This window comes from Conger conger, chromosome 2 (assembly GCF_963514075.1).
Source record: "Conger conger chromosome 2, fConCon1.1, whole genome shotgun sequence".
Lineage (NCBI taxonomy): Eukaryota > Metazoa > Chordata > Actinopteri > Anguilliformes > Congridae > Conger > Conger conger.
Genome location: NC_083761.1, coordinates 2,270,013 through 2,289,294, shown reverse-complemented (window position 1 = coordinate 2,289,294; position 19,282 = coordinate 2,270,013). Strand labels below are relative to the sequence as shown.

Below are 19,282 nucleotides of genomic sequence, written 5' to 3'. Positions count from 1 at the left end.
CTTAAGAGGTTTGACACGTTGTGCGTTCAGAGATGCTCTTCGGCATACCACTGTTAGTAATGCAAATAACCGCACATCACGTCACCTTTCTGTCAGCTTAGACCAGTCTGGCCCTTCTCCTCTGACTTCTCTCATTAACAAGCATGCAGACGTGGTCAAGAGGTTCAGCTGTTGCAGGTCTACCAAATAAAGTGCTCACTGAGTGTATATGTTGTTGCCTAATGGTTACTGACACTGTATAGTTTAAAATGTCACATAAAATTAGTCAATCAATCAATCAATCAATAAATCAATAAATCTTGTACCTTCTTCGTCGGGATCTCCAAACGGGTTGAGCTCGTTCGGGTCGTCCGGGTCGTTTGGGTCGTTTGGGTCGTCCGGGTCCTCGAAGGGGTTGGCGCTGGCGTTGGGAGGCTCTGGCTCCTCCTCCTCCAGGAAGTTGAGCTTGCTGATGAGCTCTGCGGAGAAGGGGGCGGGGTCACAGAGACGTTAAGGCCTCACGACCTCACGAGGACGTTAAACGCTGAACACGCGGGGCCTCGCAACATGACCCCGCCCCTCCGCACAGGCCCCGCCCCCTCACCCGTGATCTTGGCGGCCTTCTCCTCCTGGTTGACCCGGTTCTCCTCGTCCTCCTCGTTCTCCTCCTCGAAGTCGTCCAGGTTGCCGATGTCGGCCTGCTTCATGCTCATCAGGCTGGCCAGGCTCTGCATGTCCTCGTCCCTGAGACAGCCAATCACACGTCAATGAGGACGCTATGCTATGATACGCTATGCTAGGCTATGTTACATGTTGTGGTATGCTATCCAATATCATACTATGCTATGTTATGCTACATTATGCTATACTGTGCTATGCTATATTATGGTATGCTATGCTATGTAATGATATATGTAATGCTATGCTATCTTATGCTATGTAATGCTATGCTACGCTATGCTATGTTATGCTGTGTTATAGCATGCTCTACTATTGTATGCTATTCTATGCTGTGCTATGTTACTATATATTATAGTATGCTATGCTATGTAATGCTATACTATGGCATGCTATACTATAGTAGGTTATGCTATGCTATGTTATGCTATGCTATGTTATGTTATGCTGTGCTCTAGCATGCTCTACTATTGTATGCTATTCTATGCTGTGCTATGTTAGGCTATATTATTGTATGCTATGCTATGTAATGCTATGCTATGGCACGCTATACTATAGTATGTTATGCTAAGCTATGTTATGCTGTCATGCTAGGTTGTGCTGTGCTATGCTACGCTACGCTACGCTACATAACTCCAGCACGTTCGGGCCCTGAAGGCGGCGTGCGGCGGAGCGGGGCGGACGCAGACGTACGTGGCCTTGCCCTCGCGCAGGAAGATGCAGGAGAGGGAGAGCTGCAGCGTGGCGGAGACCACCTTCCTGGACAGCGGCTTGAACCGGAGCTTGACGTCGGTCTGCGTGGGCATGGGGCTGGCGTACTGCTTCATGTTGATGCTGCTGGTGGCCAGGGCCTTCCGCCGGCCCGAGGGGGACTCCTGGACCCAGAGACAGACAGAGTCCGATCACGGTCCCACCCAGAGACAGACAGAGTCCGATCACAGACCCACCCAGAGACAGACAGAGTCCGATCACAGACCCACCCAGAGACAGACAGAGTCCGATCACAGACCCACCCAGAGACAGACAGAGTCCGATCACAGACCCACCCAGAGACAGACAGAGTCCGATCACGGTCCCACCCCACTCCTCACGGTCACCAGAGGAATGGCCGCAACGAACGCGCTCAAACCACAACACGGCTTATCCCTCCCCCTGCCCTGTGAACGCGCTGAAAGTTGAAAGGCCATTGGCTGTGGAAATTTGTACCAAAACATTGTATAGCTGTACAATAATGCAAGCTCACTGGTCGAAAATTGGTTCCGAGTGCTCATTTTGAAACTCGGATTTAAGGACCATAAACCCAGGCAGAGTCAGATGTCAGTGAGCCTTTTTCAATGATAGGAAGGGATTTAAAATGCTGCCATGCACCTTGGGACAAACAATTGGGGGTGGGTTAGGCGTCCTGCTCAGGGACACTTCGACTCACCCAGGGTGAGAGATACAACCGGCAACCCTCAGACTCTTAGGTCCTGAGCTAATGTCATATTTATCTTAAAAAATAAATAAATAAAGGAAGTGCTGGAATTAAATGCTCTCTGGTGAAGGCACTTGACATTTCTGTTGACATTTGAGCCCCTTTGAATCAGTGAGAGAAAATAGCACATCATCCCAACAGATTCAGAAAGCCCTCCCCTTATCAGGGCGATAATGCGGACGGCATTATTCACGGCTAATGTGCACGTAGATACTTCAGCGAATGAACTATGAAAATGCATCAAACACTTACGAGGGGATTTAACAACACCCTCTCCGAAGAAATACTGACGAATATGCAAATGCCCAAGAGAAGATTTAGGCTTCAGAGATCAGAAGAGCGGCCCCTGACAATCAGAAGACGTGATTGGAGGTCTGAGGTTGCGACAGGGTGGAAAATGGCAGAGGACATATTTACTGTATCACAGGGTACACAAGCATCACTGATCCCTGCCTCTGCGTCTCTGTGGAGGCTGAACGCCGGGGTGTGAGGGGACCTGCAGGATTACAGAACAGCGTGGCTCTACGCTGCCCCCTACCTGCTGATCTGCACCACTGCAGCGGTAAGAGAGAGGCCCTGTCACTTAAATCACCGGTCAAACGCACAGTGCGCTGAACAAGGCGTGTCGCTGCAGAGAGAGGGCGGGGACTGGACCCACACGTGGCCCACCACTTCTGCACACGCTCAGAGATCATTCACAGCCTCTCTCCAGACGCAGCGCTGTGTAAACTCATCTCCACTCTGCCACAGAGCAGGGCGTCGCACGCCACCAAACCGCCCGTGTTTATCTAACGCCGTGCCAGAGTGGGAGAGGCAGAACTCTCTCACTCTCACACTCACACTCACACTCACACTCACACTCACACTCACACTCACACTCACACTCACACTCACACTCACACTCACTCTCACTCTCACTCTCACACTCACACTCACACTCACACTCACACTCACACTCACACTCACACTCACACTCACACTCACACTCACACTCACACTCACTCTCACTCTCACACTCACACTCACACTCACACTCACTCTCACTCTCACACTCACACTCACACTCACACTCACACTCACACTCACACTCACACTCACACTCACACTCACACTCACTCTCACACTCACTCTCACACTCACTCTCACACTCACTCTCACACTCACACTCACACTCGGTAGGGGGCTGATGGGCAGATGCTAATCGTGCTCACGCGTGTGCGTGTGTGTGTGCGTGTGTGTTTGCTGTGTCTGCAGTGGTGCTGGTAAGTGTGTGTGAGTGTGCAGGTAAACAGGAGCCCTGGGAGACGACAGGCTGGATGATTACACTGCAGCGCTGGTCACTCTGTAAACACACGGCTCGCTTCTGCTGGGGGGGGGCGGAGCCTGCACCCGGTCGCCATGCCAACCCTCCCGAGGTTTACACACACACACACACACACACTTCAGAGGCTTTCATACAGGCCCAGATAAAAGCTCTGAACACCAGGCTGAGATCAGCTTGGACAGAGGAGAGAGCGCAGTCGGGCACCTAGGGCCACAACACATGCACCTGGGGGCCACAACTCACTGCCCCTGGGGGCCACAACTCACAGCCACTGGGGGCCACAACACATGCACCTGGGGGCCACAACTTGCAATTGCCATTTAATTTAATCAGTCAAAATACATTTCAGAAGAACATCCAACAAAAGAGCTTAATGCCACGGTGTGCAGATATTTACTAAATATTTTTCTTCTGAATGTAGAGACTTGCTCAGCGCCTGGCAGAAAGCACTCCTCCGTGGGTCACCTGACGCCTCTCTGAAACGATGACTAATCAGAAACGGGACGCCCGGGTTTGAACGAGGGTCACACTCCGCGCGGGACATCACGGCGGGTCAGCGGGTCACATGACGCTAATCCCAGACAGAGGCTGGATGTGCTTTCAGCGACGAACCCAGCGAGCGGACACACAGCGCCGGACACACAGCGCCGGACACACAGCGCCGGACACACAGCGAGCGGACACACAGCGCCGGACACACAGCGAGCGGACACACAGCGAGCGGACACAGCGCTGGACACACAGCGAGCGGACACACAGCGAGCGGACACACAGCGAGCGGACACACAGCGAGCGGACACACAGCGCTGGACACACAGCTCTTCACAGCGCCAGAAATCACATGAATGCCAGATAATACACACATCCTCTGGTGTGATAACAGTACAGTTGATTAGACTAAGCAGGGGCCAATCCCCCCCTTGAGCATTGCGGGGTTAAGGGCCTTGCTCAAGGGGCCAACGGCTGCACTGATCTTACTGTGGCTACACCGGGGCTTGAACCACCAACCTTCCCGGCCCCAGTCAACCTCAGTCACTGGGCTACAGGCAACGCTCTGAAGGTTAACTGGCTGGCTAACTGACAAATAGCGCTGTTACCCTAAAAATAAGGAACTGGTGCATAAAAGCACGGGGGGGGGGGGCATTTCCACAGGCACTCCACCATGGTTGAAGCCCCGACACACACACACACACACACACAGGTGAACTGTGCAACCACCATTTCTCCGAGCCACGCGACACAATGCAGCCCCTTGAAAACCTGATAACCTGCTAATAACAGAGCCAGGGGAACCTGTGATTGTCCCTTCTCCAAACCCCCCAGCCCCACCCCCACACCCTCACCCAAACTGACCCGTGGCCACAGTCTGAGAACGGGGGGGGGAGACGGGCGATTAGCTGCACGCGGGAGGGATTAAGGGCTCCAGGGAGGATGGGGGGGGGGGGGGCGAGACGAGAGTCACAAAGCCCGGTGACGGCGGTGGCACGGGGTGTTCAGACGGTAATGGCGGGTTTGGATCACGGCGGGTTTGGATAACGGCGGTCCGGCCCGTAACGCGAGCCAGGGAACGTGCCTGGGGGCGGTGGGGGGGGGGGGAATCCGAGAGGAGCGCGGCGTTCCAGCCAGGAATGCTGCGTCCCGGGCCCAGACAGGTGTCCCGTGTCCACGGGCGCAGGAAACTCGCCAACCAGCTAGTTTCCTAGCTCCTGCGGCCCTGGAGACGCAGTCAGGCACTCGTGTTCGCCCTCACCCCGTCCTGACCGTGACCCCGTCCTGACCCTGACCCCGTCCTGACCGTGACCCCGTCCTCACCCTGACCCCGTCCTGACCAACATCGTTACACGCACAAACTCTCCACCTTTCCACACGCAAACTCTCTGCTTTTACACGGCTACGGGCCAGCTGTGTGGAACCCTGGCACCACGGAGCGGTCCCCTCTGGTCACGTTAAACCCGATCGCCCTCCTCGAATGGCCGCCGGATTAGGCGGAGAACATCCTGGACCGCGTTAAGCTGCGCGCGGGACACAGACACGGAGAGCAGCGTGGAGGAACAGGACGGAGCTCTTCAGGGAGACGGAGAGGCACAGGGGGAGACGGAGAGGCACAGGGGGAGACGGAGAGGCACAGGGGGAGACGGAGAGGCACAGGGGGAGACGGAGAGGCACAGGGGGAGACGGGTCTCTGTCAGACCTGCCCACGGCTCATTCATTAATGACGCCCTGCTGTTTAATCAACGCGCTCTCCACAAACTTAACGCAGTGTCCATTTCACACACAGTAAACGCACTACGACTTCCCAAAACCAGCTACACAACAAGCTCAACCAACAACCTCCAGAACTCGGAATCAGCTTTGGTCCCTCAAAGTCTTCTGGTTTGGCAGAGCGAGTCTTTGCATCACTGGGGCGTGGTACAGTGACCTTTCACCCCGAGAACGGGCGGCAGGACCGCGTATCGACGGGTGGAGGGTTTGAGCAGTCAAACGGGAGGCAGCCGTTTCGGACGCGTGCTCGTTGGGCGGTGTGGAGGCCGCATCGATCCGTGGCCGGCTGTGAGAGGGGCATACAGGCGGGATCTGGGCGGATGGCATATCGATTCCATTAAGGGCCTCAGAAAAGCCATTTACCCGGACGAGACCTCCCTCTCCCTCCACGTCTGGCCTTATCAACGTGTCCAGTGCGCTCTCCGACCACAGATCCCACTTAAAAAGGCTCAACTAATCGAAAACGGCCAAAGAGCTCTCCAGAGCAACATACCACACATAAAATAAAAAATATATAGACCATTAAGGAAAGGTTGACCTCATATAACACTGGCCCTCACATCCAAACCCAGCCTTGCTGTTCTGTTCTCCTGGGCTTGTTGGGATCTAGGTGATGAACGTTCCTGGGATCTGACTCAACCTTGCGCTGAACTCCTTTCCCACCACACACACACACACACACACACACACACACACACACACACAAAATGCCAGGATTAAAAAGAGCAGGATATTAACTTCCCAACATCGGAGTCATTCTGCATACAGCTCAGCAGGGTTAGTCACTGGCCCTTAATATATACACACACACACACACACACACACAGTAACATAGTGAGATCAGCAGACATGTGACACAATGGTGATGTGGATAGGGGGGGGGGGGCAAGATTAGCCGCCCCACAACCCCCCCCCCTCTAAAAAAAAAAAAAGAAAAAAAAAAAGAAAAAGAGATTTCCAGGCCTCCCCCCCCCCCCTGTCCCCCCCCGCCCTGCCCCCCAGTGCCCCCCCCCCCAGGCTGAATCAGGCCTGCGCACTGATCAGCCCTCCAGAACAGAAGCGCAGCATCTGGCGACAGGGCTTCCTTTGTCACTCTCCTGGTAACTAATTACACTCAAGGGCCACACTGAACTGGGACAGGTGAGGCTTTGGTGGTGGGGGGAGGTGCTCCCCAAAAAAATGTATCTCAACCCACAACACCCCCCACCCCCACTAGTGACAGAGCAGTCAGAGATCTCTCTCTCTCTCTCTCTCTCTCTCTCTCTCTCTCTCTCTCTCTCTCTCTCTCTCTCTCTCTCTCTCTCTCTCTCTCTCTCTCTCTCTCTCTCTCTCTCTCTCTCTCTCTCTCTCAGAATGAGAGATAACAATGCGCCGTTCGTGCGACACACTGCCATTTCAGTGACAAACACAAGCAGGCGCAGAGATGACTGTTCTGGGGGGGTCGGGGGGGGGGATTAACATTTCTGGGGCTGAGATTAGACGTGGTGATCAGGAGTTTCATCATCTTCCCCGGCACAAAAAGCTCACCCCCCCACCCACACCCACACAAACCTCCCAGACCAGCTCCCTCAGTCTGGTGCTGCCCCCTAATGGCCACTGCAGCCTCTACCTGCCTGACTGGGAATGGCCAAGTCAGAGTCCAGGTGATGAGGTTTAAGTGCGTAAGTATTTGGACAGTATTTTTTGGTTTTATGATCAGTAATATTTTTCATTTATTTTATTCAGCTCTTTATATGTATAACTTTAAAGAGGCATAACTACTTAAAATGGTGGTTCCAACCGCAAATAAACCAGTGAGACGGTCAGCAGTCTCCTCTGTGACCAGATCACAGACCAGCTCCCTGCAGGACCTGAACTAGTGCACTAATGATGCAGGTGAGGCACATTGAACAGGGTCTGTGAGCTCCACACTGCCCCCCTGAGGATCAGCAGGAACTGCAGAACTCACCAGGTGCCAAGCAGAGGGAGTCAGGCTGTGCTTTGATGTCAGTCTCCTTTGCACACACCCCTACCCTCCCCATCTCCATTAGCAAATCGCTGTGGGGCACGGATCCCCAGGGTGACAGCAGCAATGCACACTGACCCTGATTGGTCCACACAGATGTCATAGATTGCAAGTCGGCCTACATTTTCCTGTGCGAGGAATTATCGACTTGCATCTTTACCGTTTCGTTACCATTGACTGACACTGGCTGAAACGCCTATAGTGGAGCAGAGTCAGAATCTACCCCTCGCTGGGCAGGAGGCAGGGGGCGGGGGCAGGGGGCAGGAGGCAGGAGGCAGGAGGCAGGCATTGGTTCCAAACTCAAAGCGCATTCCTACCGCCTCCCCCAGTGAGAGATATCAGAGGAAAAAGCAACACTGTCACTTCTGTCCTGCGCTGCACTCGTTTCACCACTAGGCGGCAGCACCGTCACACAGCTGCGAGACGCAGGGACTCACGTTCTCGATCACAAACGTCCACTCCTTATCCTCAAACTCCTCCGCATGCGGGTCCTGAAAGACACAAACACCACATTTTACACATGAACTCATAAGACATTTTACACATGAACTCATAAGACATTTTGCACATTAACTCATAAGACGGAGCAGACATTGCATCAGAGGTGGTCCTGCCCGGACCGGCCGCAGTGTAAACGCGGTACATGCTGCAGTTGGGTTTATGAATACTGCTCAGTAGTGCTCAGGAGTGACCGGTCAGGGCTGTGTGAACAGGTCAGGGCTGTGTGAACAGGTCAGTGCTGTGTGAACAGGTCAGGGCTGTGTGAACAGGTCAGGGCTGTGTGAACAGGTCAGGGCTGTGTGAACAGGTCAGGGCTGTGTGAACAGGTCAGGGCTGTGTGAACAGGTCAGTGCTGTGTGAACAGTGAACAGGTCAGTGCTGTGTGAACAGGTCAGTGCTGTGTGAACAGGTCAGGGCTGTGTGAACAGGTCAGGGCTGTGTGAACAGGTCAGGGCTGTGTGAACTGGTCAGGGCTGTGTGAACAGGTCAGTGCTGTGTGAACAGGTCAGGGCTGTGTGAACAGGTCAGTGCTGTGTGAACAGGTCAGGGCTGTGTGAACAGGTCAGGGCTGTGTGAACAGGTCAGGGCTGTGTGAACAGGTCAGGGCTGTGTGAACAGGTCAGGGCTGTGTGAACAGGTCAGGGCTGTGTGAACAGGTCAGGGCTGTGTGAACAGGTCAGGGCTGTGTGAACAGGTCAGGGCTGTGTGAACAGGTCAGGGCTGTGTGAACAGGTCAGGGCTGTGTGAACAGGTCAGGGCTGTGTGAACAGGTCAGGGCTGTGTGAACAGGTCAGGGCTGTGTGAACTGGTCAGGGCTGTGTGAACAGGTGAGTGCTGTGTGAACAGGTCAGGGCTGTGTGAACAGGTCAGGGCTGTGTGAACAGGTCAGGGCTGTGTGAACAGGTGAGTGCTGTGTGAACAGGTGAGTGCTGTGTGAACAGGTGAGTGCTGTGTGAACAGGTGAGTGCTGTGTGAACAGGTGAGTGCTGTGTGAACAGGTGAGTGCTCGCATAGAAAACCCCAGAACCTGTACAGTGGAGTGGAGGGGCCGGACTCTGGGCAGGGTCTGAGAGGGTGAGAGGGTGAGAGGGTGAGAGGCTGAGAGGGTGAGAGGGTGAGAGGGTGAGAGGCTGAGAGGCTGAGAGGCTGAGAGGCTGAGAGGCTGAGAGGCGGAGAGGCGGAGAGGGTGAGAGGCTGAGAGGGTGAGAGGGTGAGAGGGTGAGAGGATTAGAGGATTAGAGGATGAGAGGGTGAGAGGGTGAGAGGCTGAGAGGCTGAGAGGCTGAGAGTCCAAACTCAATGAACCCCCCCCCCGCCCCCATCCCATAATTGAGCGCTCAGTCTCAGCTCTTGAGGGAAGCTGCTGGAAAAATTATGATCTGCGTCAGGAGAACATAAAAGTTTTACATGGGTGGTGGGGGGGGGGTTTATAGTGCTGTAGGCAGCAGTTTTAATACCCAATATTGCTCTCCGTGCACTAAATCTGAGATGAAATTACATTCACCACTATCTGCTGGCTGGGAGATCGCAGGGGATGAAATCCAATAAACCCCTTTCACAGAGGTTACACACTCACACACTCGCCAGGTGTAGTGTAGGGGCAGAGCTGTGTACAGGTGTAGTGTTGGGGGCAGAGCTGTGTACAGGTGTAGTGTTGGGGCAGAGCTGTGTACAGGTGTAGTGTTGGGGGCAGAGCTGTGTACAGGTGTAGTGTAGGGGGCAGAGCTGTGTACAGGTGTAGTGTAGGGGGCAGAGCTGTGTACAGGTGTAGTGTTGGGGGCAGAGCTGTGTACAGGTGTAGTGTAGGGGCAGAGCTGTGTACAGGTGTAGTGTTGGGGCAGAGCTGTGTACAGGTGTAGTGTTGGGGGCAGAGCTGTGTACAGGTGTAGTGTAGGGGGCAGAGCTGTGTACAGGTATAGTGTTGGGGGCAGAGGTGAGTACAGGTGTAGTGTTGGGGGCAGAGCTGTGTACAGGTGTAGTGTAGGGGGCAGAGGTGAGTAAAGGTGTAGTGTTGGGGGCAGAGGTGAGTACAGGTGTAGTGTAGGGGCAGAGCTGTGTACAGGTGTAGTGTTGGGGGCAGAGGTGAGTACAGGTGTAGGGGCCAGAGCTGTGTACAGGTGTCGGGGTGTTGTGCCGTACCTTAAACAGCGTGACGGTGATCTCAATGTTTTCGGGAACTGGCCACACCACCACTCCTCTGTAGGGGTTTTTAATTCCAGGCTGCCAGCCATGACACTGCAGGACAACAAGACACAAACACAGGTCTGATAAACACTGTAACCAGGGATAGTCATGACACCGCAAGACAATAACACACACAAACACAGGACTGATCTTCTATACTTTAAACAGGGATTGAAAGTTCATATTGCGATGTACCATTGCCACAGGGTTATGCTAGCTAGTTGTGTGTGGGTTGGAAACAGGGAGGATTGTGGGAATGACCCACATCATCAGTCGATCACACACTCTCACACACTCTCACACACTCTCACACACTCTCACACACTCTCACACACTCTCACACACTCTCACACACTCTCACACACTCTCACACACACTCACACACACTCACACTCACACTCACACTCACACTCACACTCACACTCACACTCACACTCACACTCACACTCACACTCACACTCACACTCACACACTCACACACTCACACACTCACACACACACTCACACACTCACACACTCACACACTCACACAAACACTCACACACACACTCACACACACACTCACACACACACTCTCACACACTCACACACTCACACACTCACACACACACTCACACACTCACACACTCACACACACTCTCACACACTCTCACACACTCTCACACACTCTCACACACTCTCACACACTCTCACACACTCTCACACACTCTCACACACTCTCACACACTCTCACACACTCTCACACACTCTCACACACACTCACACACACTCACACACACACTCACACACACACTCACACACACACTCACACACACACTCACACACACACTCACACACACACTCACACACACACTCACACACTCTCACACACTCTCACACACACTCACACACACTCACACACTCTCACACACTCTCACACACTCTCACACACTCTCACACACACTCACACACACTCACACACACACTCACACACACACTCACACACACACTCACACACACACTCACACACACACTCACACACACACTCACACACACACTCACACACACACTCACACACACACTCACACACTCACACCTACCTTGGAAGATTTCCGTCGACTTCTGCGTGTCCACACAACCACCAGCTTGTCTGGCTGCCTGGTGAGGAACAGAATAAATTAGCATGGGTGTCTCTGTCTCTCTCTGCCTCCGTCTCCCTCACCCCTGTGTGGCGCCTTTCAATCACAAACCTCTCAACACCCCACCGAAACATTTATGCATTCGGTGTTCACCATAATGGCATTAAATAATGTCTGTGAATGAGAGGAGTACAGGAATAGATTAACAGGATGTACGCACACACACACCATTATTCCCACAAAACACTGAACACAATGGAAAACACCAGAAGAAGAGTTATTGGTCCGCACAGCCTAAGTCAAATACAAATGAAAAATCTGAAAAATCTTGAAAAATATGGTTGAATAAATGAAGAGTAAATAAATGCAAAGACAAAAACATTTAAGGGCTAAGCATTTAGGACCAGTTTAGCAGATGCAGATTAAACCTAGTCCTAGACTAAATGCCATTTTGAATGGATTATTTAACACAAAAACGATGAAATGAAATCAGCAGCATCGTGAAAAGGGGAGTCCAAAACAGACCGGCCGTCTGAGTGGGTTTGGCTCTGTGCTTGGGATGGGCCGGCTGGGTAAAGGTGTGTGTGTGTGTGTGTGTGTGTGTGTGTGTGTGTGTGTGTGTGTGTGTGTGTGTGTGCGTGTGTGCGTGTGAGAGGATGTGTGTGTGTGTGTGTGTGTGTGTGTGTGTGTGAGAGGATGTGTGTGTGTGTGTGCGTGTGTGTATGTGTATGTGTATGTGTATGTGTGTGTGTGTGTGTGTGTGTGTGTGTGTGTGTGTGTGTGTGTGTGTGTGTGAGAGAGAGTGTGTGTGTGTATGTGTGTGTGTGTGTGTGTGGGGATGTGTGTGTGTGTGTGTGTGTGCGCGTGTAGGTGTGAGTGTGTGTGTGTGTATGTGTGCATGTAGGTGTGAGTGTGTGTGTGTGTGTGTGTAGGTGTGTGTGTGTGTTTGCGCGTGTGTGTGTGTGTGCGGATGTGTGTGTGTGCGTGTGTGTGTGTGTGTGTGAGAGACAGAATTCCAGCATTCCGCGGCACCCCTCTTCTGAGCAGGTTCAAGGTTCACCTGGAACGGGATCACAGGGGAGGCCACCAGTGGGGCGAGTCTCCTGGAATGCCAGGCTCAAACCATCCCAGGTACGTTTTAGATGAATTGAGGGTCAGACTCTCCTGGTTAAACCCACACACACATATAAACACACTGAGAAAGCGGCAGGGTCCAAAGTGTCATCCCCGATATTTAGCGGACTGGGGACCACAGCCACAGCGTGGGACAATCCCCCCTGGAGCAGTGTGGGGTAAAGGGCCCAACAGCTACATGGATCTTATCGTGGCTACACCGGGGCTTGAACCACCAACCTTCCAGGTCCCAGTCAAACACATTAGTCACTAGGCCAGCAATGATCGAATCAGGACCGCGAAACAAAATGCAGCCCTGGTTCTCTGTTCACTCAGGTAATTAGCTGAACGATTGGTGTGAAATTACCAGCCGTTTGAAAACCTAGCTTGAGCGTTTTTTTTCCCAGCAGGGCTGATTGAGCTGACTGCCTTCTCCCCCTTCTCCCAGGTAAAGGGAGGGTGAACACACCTGACTCCCAGGTAAAGGGAGGGTGAACACACCTGACTCCCAGGGAAAGGGAGGGTGATCACACCTGACTCCCAGGTAAAGGGAGGGTGAACACACCTGACTCCCAGGTAAAGGGAGGGTGAACACACCTGACTCCCAGGTAAAGGGAGGGTGAACACACCTGACTCCCAGGTAAAGGGAGGGTGAACACACCTGACTCCCAGGTAAAGGGAGGGTGAACACACCTGACTCCCAGGTAAAGGGAGGGTGAACACACCTGACTCCCAGGTAAAGGGAGGGTGAACACACCTGACTCCCAGGTAAAGGGAGGGTGAACACACCTGACTCCCAGGTAAAGGGAGGGTGAACACACCTGACTCCCAGGTAAAGGGAGGGTGGAACACCAGCAGTTTGCAGCCCTGGAGGACCTTGGTGGAGCCTGCACAAGGCTATCGGCTGTCGAAGCAAAACATCAAAACAAAATTCAGTCAGGAAGGATCATGAAGAACGGTCTCTCAGTCGTGACAGAAAGTGGAAGCATCCCGGGTTTTCAAACCGGTTTTATTTTGGGGAGAGGACAGACAGGCGTCTCACTCACACACACTCACTCACACACTCACACACTCACACACTCACACACTCACACACTCACACACTCACACACTCACACACACACACACACACACACACACACACACACACACACACACTCACACACTCACACACACACACACACACACACACACACACACACACACTCACACACTCACACACTCACACACACACACACACACTCACACACACACACTCTCACACACACTCTCACACACACTCACACACACACTCTCACACACCTCACACACCTCACACACCTCACACACCTCACACACCTCACACACCTCACACACACACACACACACACAGCGGCTCTTTGTCCCGGCGCACAGATCAGTGCCCGCGCTCCTGCAGCAGGGCCGTGTTCGGCTGGGGATACTGCGCTATGACAAAAATCCCAAACATTGCAGACAAGGGGAGGCACTCTGTACTGGGGGCACACACCGCACCGAATGAACTCAAGACACAGTCCTCGTACACAGCCTCCCTGTACATGGATGTTCATCTGCATCTCCATGACTACTCCGCGAGCGACATCAGACCGTGTTTGAGTAAGGTAACACACGGGATCATATTCCACATTCACCCTTCCCCACCAGAAATTTCACCCGAGTTTATTATTTTTTTTAAACAATGAAGTGATGGACGATGGGACAGCAGGCTCTCATTGGCTGTTCCCTGCTCCAGGGGCGTGGTCTTAAGGTCACGTCCAGTTGGCCTTTGTGTCAACCGAAACAACGATCATTAAAACCAAGCTGCTGTGTACGGAAACGCCAACACTGTACAAAGCCGTGATACTGGATATCTGCAGCCTCCACCGCGGAGGTATTCCTCAGCCAACAAACGCTATTCACAAAACTAATTCCATAAGCTGCAAAAATAACAATTCCACCCATTTATGTTATTGTGGAATCAAATCTGGTCGTATCGGAATTTCTTGACATTTATTTGAACGTAATGTCAGAAAAATATGCGAAAAATGAAGATAACAGTTGCTCTTCCGACACCTTTTGTGATCGGAGCCGAGAGCAACAGAAGTTGTGAGCGATTCAGTTACATATGGGAACATTCTAGAAAGAGCTAAAACAATCCCACCGTCTGCAGAACCACTCCCAGGACCTGTGAACTCGGAGCAGAACTTTCCCCCCCCCAGTTTCCAAGCCAGTTTCTCTGGCTTCTTGAGGTGCTGTGCTGGGCTGGGCTGACATCCCATGAGCATCTCACTCATTACAGTGATTTAGCGGACGCTTTTATCCAAAGCAACTTACTGTTGATCAGACTAAGCAGGGAACAATCCCCCCCCCAGAGCAATGTGGGGTTAAGGGCTTTGCTCAAGGGCCCAACGGCTGTACTGATCTTATCACGGCTACACTGGGGCTTGAACCACCGACCTTCCGGGTCCCGGTCAAGCACCTTGCCTGCCTGCGCCGCTCTGTCCAAAGAGCAGCTGACCCCCACGCTGATCTGTCCAAAGAGCAGCTGACCCCCACGCTGATCTGTCCAAAGAGCAGCTGACCCCCACGCTGATCTGTCCAAAGAGCAGCTGACCCACACACTGATCTGTCCAAAGAGCAGCTGACCCCCACGCTGATCTGTCCAAAGAGCAGCTGACCCCCACACTGATCTGTCCAAAGAGCAGCTGACCCACACGCTGATCTGTCCCGGCCCGGGCTCCTGGCGCTGGACAGAGCACGGTTTATAAGGTGAGACCCAACACAGAACATCTTACATTCCCCTCCAAGGGAAAGACTGAGCAGTGCTGGGAGAACAACCGGACGCTACACAGGGGACGCTAACGCAGGAGCGGCTAACGTGCGGTTCTTCCTCTCCTCCTCTCCTCCTCTCCGCCTCTCCGCCTCTCCTCCTCGTCTAACAGAGTGGTCTCCTCTGGCCTCCCTGAGGCTCCATGTAAACCGGGCTTTAGGTTCCGCGCCTCCCACACGCGGTTTTATAAACTCACTGGCTTTATAATCTCTTTTAGAAACTCACTGTTTAATAAACTGTGTTGTAAAGTTGCTGTTTTACAAGCTCACCGTTTTATAAGCTGAGCGTTTTATAAACTCGGTTTCCCCCCCCTCTCTTCCTCTTGTGTGTCTGGTGTCCTGGTTTGGGAGGCCTGGGTGTGTTGACAGGGCCTGGGGGGGAGCAGAGGGGCTCAGGGCCTTGGGGGGGAAAGAGGGTCTCCGGGCCTCGGGGGGGCAGAGGGGCTCAGGGCCTGGGGGGGGCAGAGGGGCTCCGGGCCTGGGGGGGGGAGGGGGGCTCCAGGCCTGGGGGGGGAGGGGGGCTCCAGGCCTGGGGGGGGGAGGGGGGCTCCAGGCCTGGGGGGGGCAGAGGGGCTCCGGGCCTGGGGGGGGGGGGGGGGGGGAGAGGCCGTGACCCAGCACTTTAGCTCGGCGAGTTTATTAAACATAATTTATTAAACAGTGAGTTTCTAACAGAGATTATAAAGCCAGAGAGTTTATAAAACCGCGTGTGGGAGGCGCCGAACCTAAAGCACAGTTTACATGAAGTACCAGGGAGGCCAGAGGAGACCACTCTGTTAGACGAGGAGGAGAGGAGGAGAGGAGGAGAGGGGGAGAGGAGGAGAGGAGGGGAGGAGAGGAAGACCAGAGGAGGAGAGGAGGAGAGGAGAGGAGGAGAGGGGGAGAGGAAGACCAGAGGGGGAGAGGAAGACCAGAGGAGGAGAGGAAGACCAGAGGGGGAGAGGAAGACCAGAGGGGGAGAGGAAGACCAGAGGGGGAGAGGAAGACCAGAGGGGGAGAGAACCGCACTGCCTGTGTTAGCGCACCCATGTTAGCCGCTCTTGTGTTAGCGTCCCGACGTTAGTGCTCCTGTGTTAGCTGCCCGTGTTAAGGCTCCTCTGTCCGAATCACAGGAACCAGTACCGTTCTCCTGCACGGTTTACACACAGGAAGGGGTGGGGGATCCTCTATCGCTTCCCGCCCAAAAATAGCTGCTTCCTGATTGGTACCTGAGAGAGGATGCCGGAAATATTCAACATTTAACATTTTTCCCCCCCAAGAGACCGTGATTAATGCATCACCGGAGATTAATATTAATGAAGGCACTTCTCCAGGACCTGGGGGGGGGGGGGGGGCGGCCATGTTGAAGAGGATGAGGATGATGAATAACGCAGCTCAGCGATGAAGGTTAACAGCCGCACACTCGCCCTCATAAATCACCGTCAGCGCCCCGAGACCTTCACGCCCTCTCCCCGTCCCGCTGGGAGACGCTCATCAAAAGCACATCGCACCAAACGATCGTTTAGAGCGGCCTGCGTTATCTTTCAGCCCAAAGGGCATTCACAGCAGTTACAGTACGACGGGTAGATAGTGCTCAACTGAAACTCTCTCACTCTCTCACTCTCTCACTCTCTCACTCTCTCACTCTCTCACTCTCTCACTCTCTCACTCTCTCACTCTCTCACTCTCTCACTCTCTCACTCACTCACTCACTCACTCACTCACTCACTCACTCACACACTCACACACTCACACACTCACACACTCACACACTCACACACTCACACACTCACACACACACACACACACACAGCGACACCACACCACAGCGACACCACAGCACAGCACAGCACAGCACAGCAAGGCCTTCAGCCTGCATCAACATTAACCCTGCGCTGGTCACTGCCAACGCAGAGCCAAACACTTACACCACAGACATTACAGCAGGGCTGCCCGACCCTGCTCCTGGAGATCTACCGTCCTGTAGGTTTTCACTCCAACCCTAACAAAGCACCCCTCATTCTACAGCTAGAGAAGGGCTACCCAACCCTTTTCCTGGAGATCTACCATCCTGTAGGGTTCAATTTCAACCTTAATTTGGTACACCTGTTTCTACCCATTAGCAGTTAAATGTAGATCTCTTGTTGTTGAATGAGGTGTGCTTAGTCAGGGTTGGAGTGAGAACCTACAGAACAGTGGATCTCCAGTAACAGGGGTGGGCAGTCCTGCTCCAAGCTGATGAATGAGGTGTGCTCTGTTAGGGTTGTAGTAAAAAGCTACAGCACCGTAGACCTCCAGGTTGGACTGCCCTGTATATTACCCAGACTGTGGACTAGGTGTTCATAACACTAAAAGTGCCGATGCATTTCTAAACTCTCCAAAAGACCATCTGGTTATCTAGTCCGCTGTAATATCTGTGGTTATGTTTCCGTACGGCATACTGGGGCCATCCACAGTCCGCCCCCGCCCGGGGCCTCTATGGTCAAAGGCTGCCTTCTGTGCTGACACATCATACCATCCTTATGGGGACGTTTGGCTTGTGGGGCCCAATTTATTTTTCAAAAGGTTCAACAGAACCCACATCTTTCAGCAAAACCGCACCTGTGATCCAGCAAATTCTAAATGAGCCGCAAAGAGAAAATAAACGGCTGAGGTTTACATACCGAGAGAGAGAGAGGGAGAGAGAGAGAGGGGGAGAGGAGGGGTGGGAGCGAGGAGGAGAGAAAAAAAAATGACTAAAACGGAAGATACTCTAACGCAGGAGTGTTACAAACGGAGCCCAGAGATAACGACCCAACATATGGTCCGCATTTAACAGCACAGAATGCGCCAACGCGATTATCATTCATATTACTGCCAGATCACTAAGGAGAGAGAGAGGTAGAGAGAGGCAAGGGAGAGAGAGAGAGGGCCAGATGGTGAGAGAGGAGAAATGGAGAGAGATCGGAATCACAATTCACAGAGAGAAGATGCTTCACTAAGACGATCACATCTTACTCATACCAACAGGGCCAAAGGGAGCCAATTCCTAACACACACACACACACACACACACACACACACACACACATATATATATATGCAAGGACACACACACACACACACACACACACACACACACACACACACACACACACACACACACACACACACACATATATATACGCAAGGACACACACACACACACACAAGGAAAGCAGGAGGAAGTAAAGCAATTAGCCTCCAGTGAGTTTCGGATCTTTTCCCTGAGGGAGAAAGGTATTTTTCACCCACAGAGGAGACGTTTGAGTGCAGGTTTTTTGTTCCAGGGCGTGAGGGGGGGGCTCATTTTTCACCTGCCCTGAGCGGGGGCCTGACAGCAGGCCTGACGGCACCTGCAGGGAGGGCCCGTTCCACTCAAATTACCGCCCAACGTCAGCAGAGAAAAACACAAACACCAAACACCGGGAACGGCACCCGCAGCCTGCCCCAGGCCACACGGGCAGGCCCCACGTCAGGAAGCGCTCACAGAGAGGAGAGGAGCGCTCACAGAGAGGAGAGGAGAGGAGCGCTCACAGAGAGGAGCACTCACAGAGAGAGGAGAGGAGAGGAGCGCTCACAGAGAGAGGAGAGGAGAGGAGCGCTCACAGAGAGAGGAGAGGAGCGCTCACAGAGAGAGGAGAGGAGCACTCACAGAGAGGAGAGGAGCACTCACAGAGAGGAGAGGAGCACTCACAGAGAGGAGAGGAGCACTCACAGAGAGGAGAGGATCACTCACAGAGAGCAGAGGAGCACTCACAGAGAGAGCAGAGGATCACTCACAGAGAGGAGAGGATCACTCACAGAGAGGAGAGGAGCAC

General features: G+C 53.2%; 1 protein-coding gene across 4 annotated transcripts in view; it reads right to left on the bottom strand.

Annotated features, from left to right (window-relative positions):
- LOC133116798 (EH domain-binding protein 1-like) overlaps positions 1–19,282 on the bottom strand; it is a 95,522-nt gene that overhangs the window by 65,032 nt on the left and 11,208 nt on the right. For all 4 annotated transcript variants that reach the window (XM_061226764.1, XM_061226754.1, XM_061226781.1 and 1 more), the window contains exons 3-8: positions 11,487–11,544; positions 10,363–10,458; positions 8,160–8,213; positions 1,351–1,532; positions 584–723; positions 306–458 (exon numbers count right to left, since the gene is read on the bottom strand). In XM_061226764.1, coding sequence (XP_061082748.1) covers positions 306–458; positions 584–723; positions 1,351–1,532; positions 8,160–8,213; positions 10,363–10,458; positions 11,487–11,544 — 683 coding nt within the window. The remainder of the gene's footprint in view (positions 1–305; positions 459–583; positions 724–1,350; positions 1,533–8,159; positions 8,214–10,362; positions 10,459–11,486; positions 11,545–19,282) is intronic.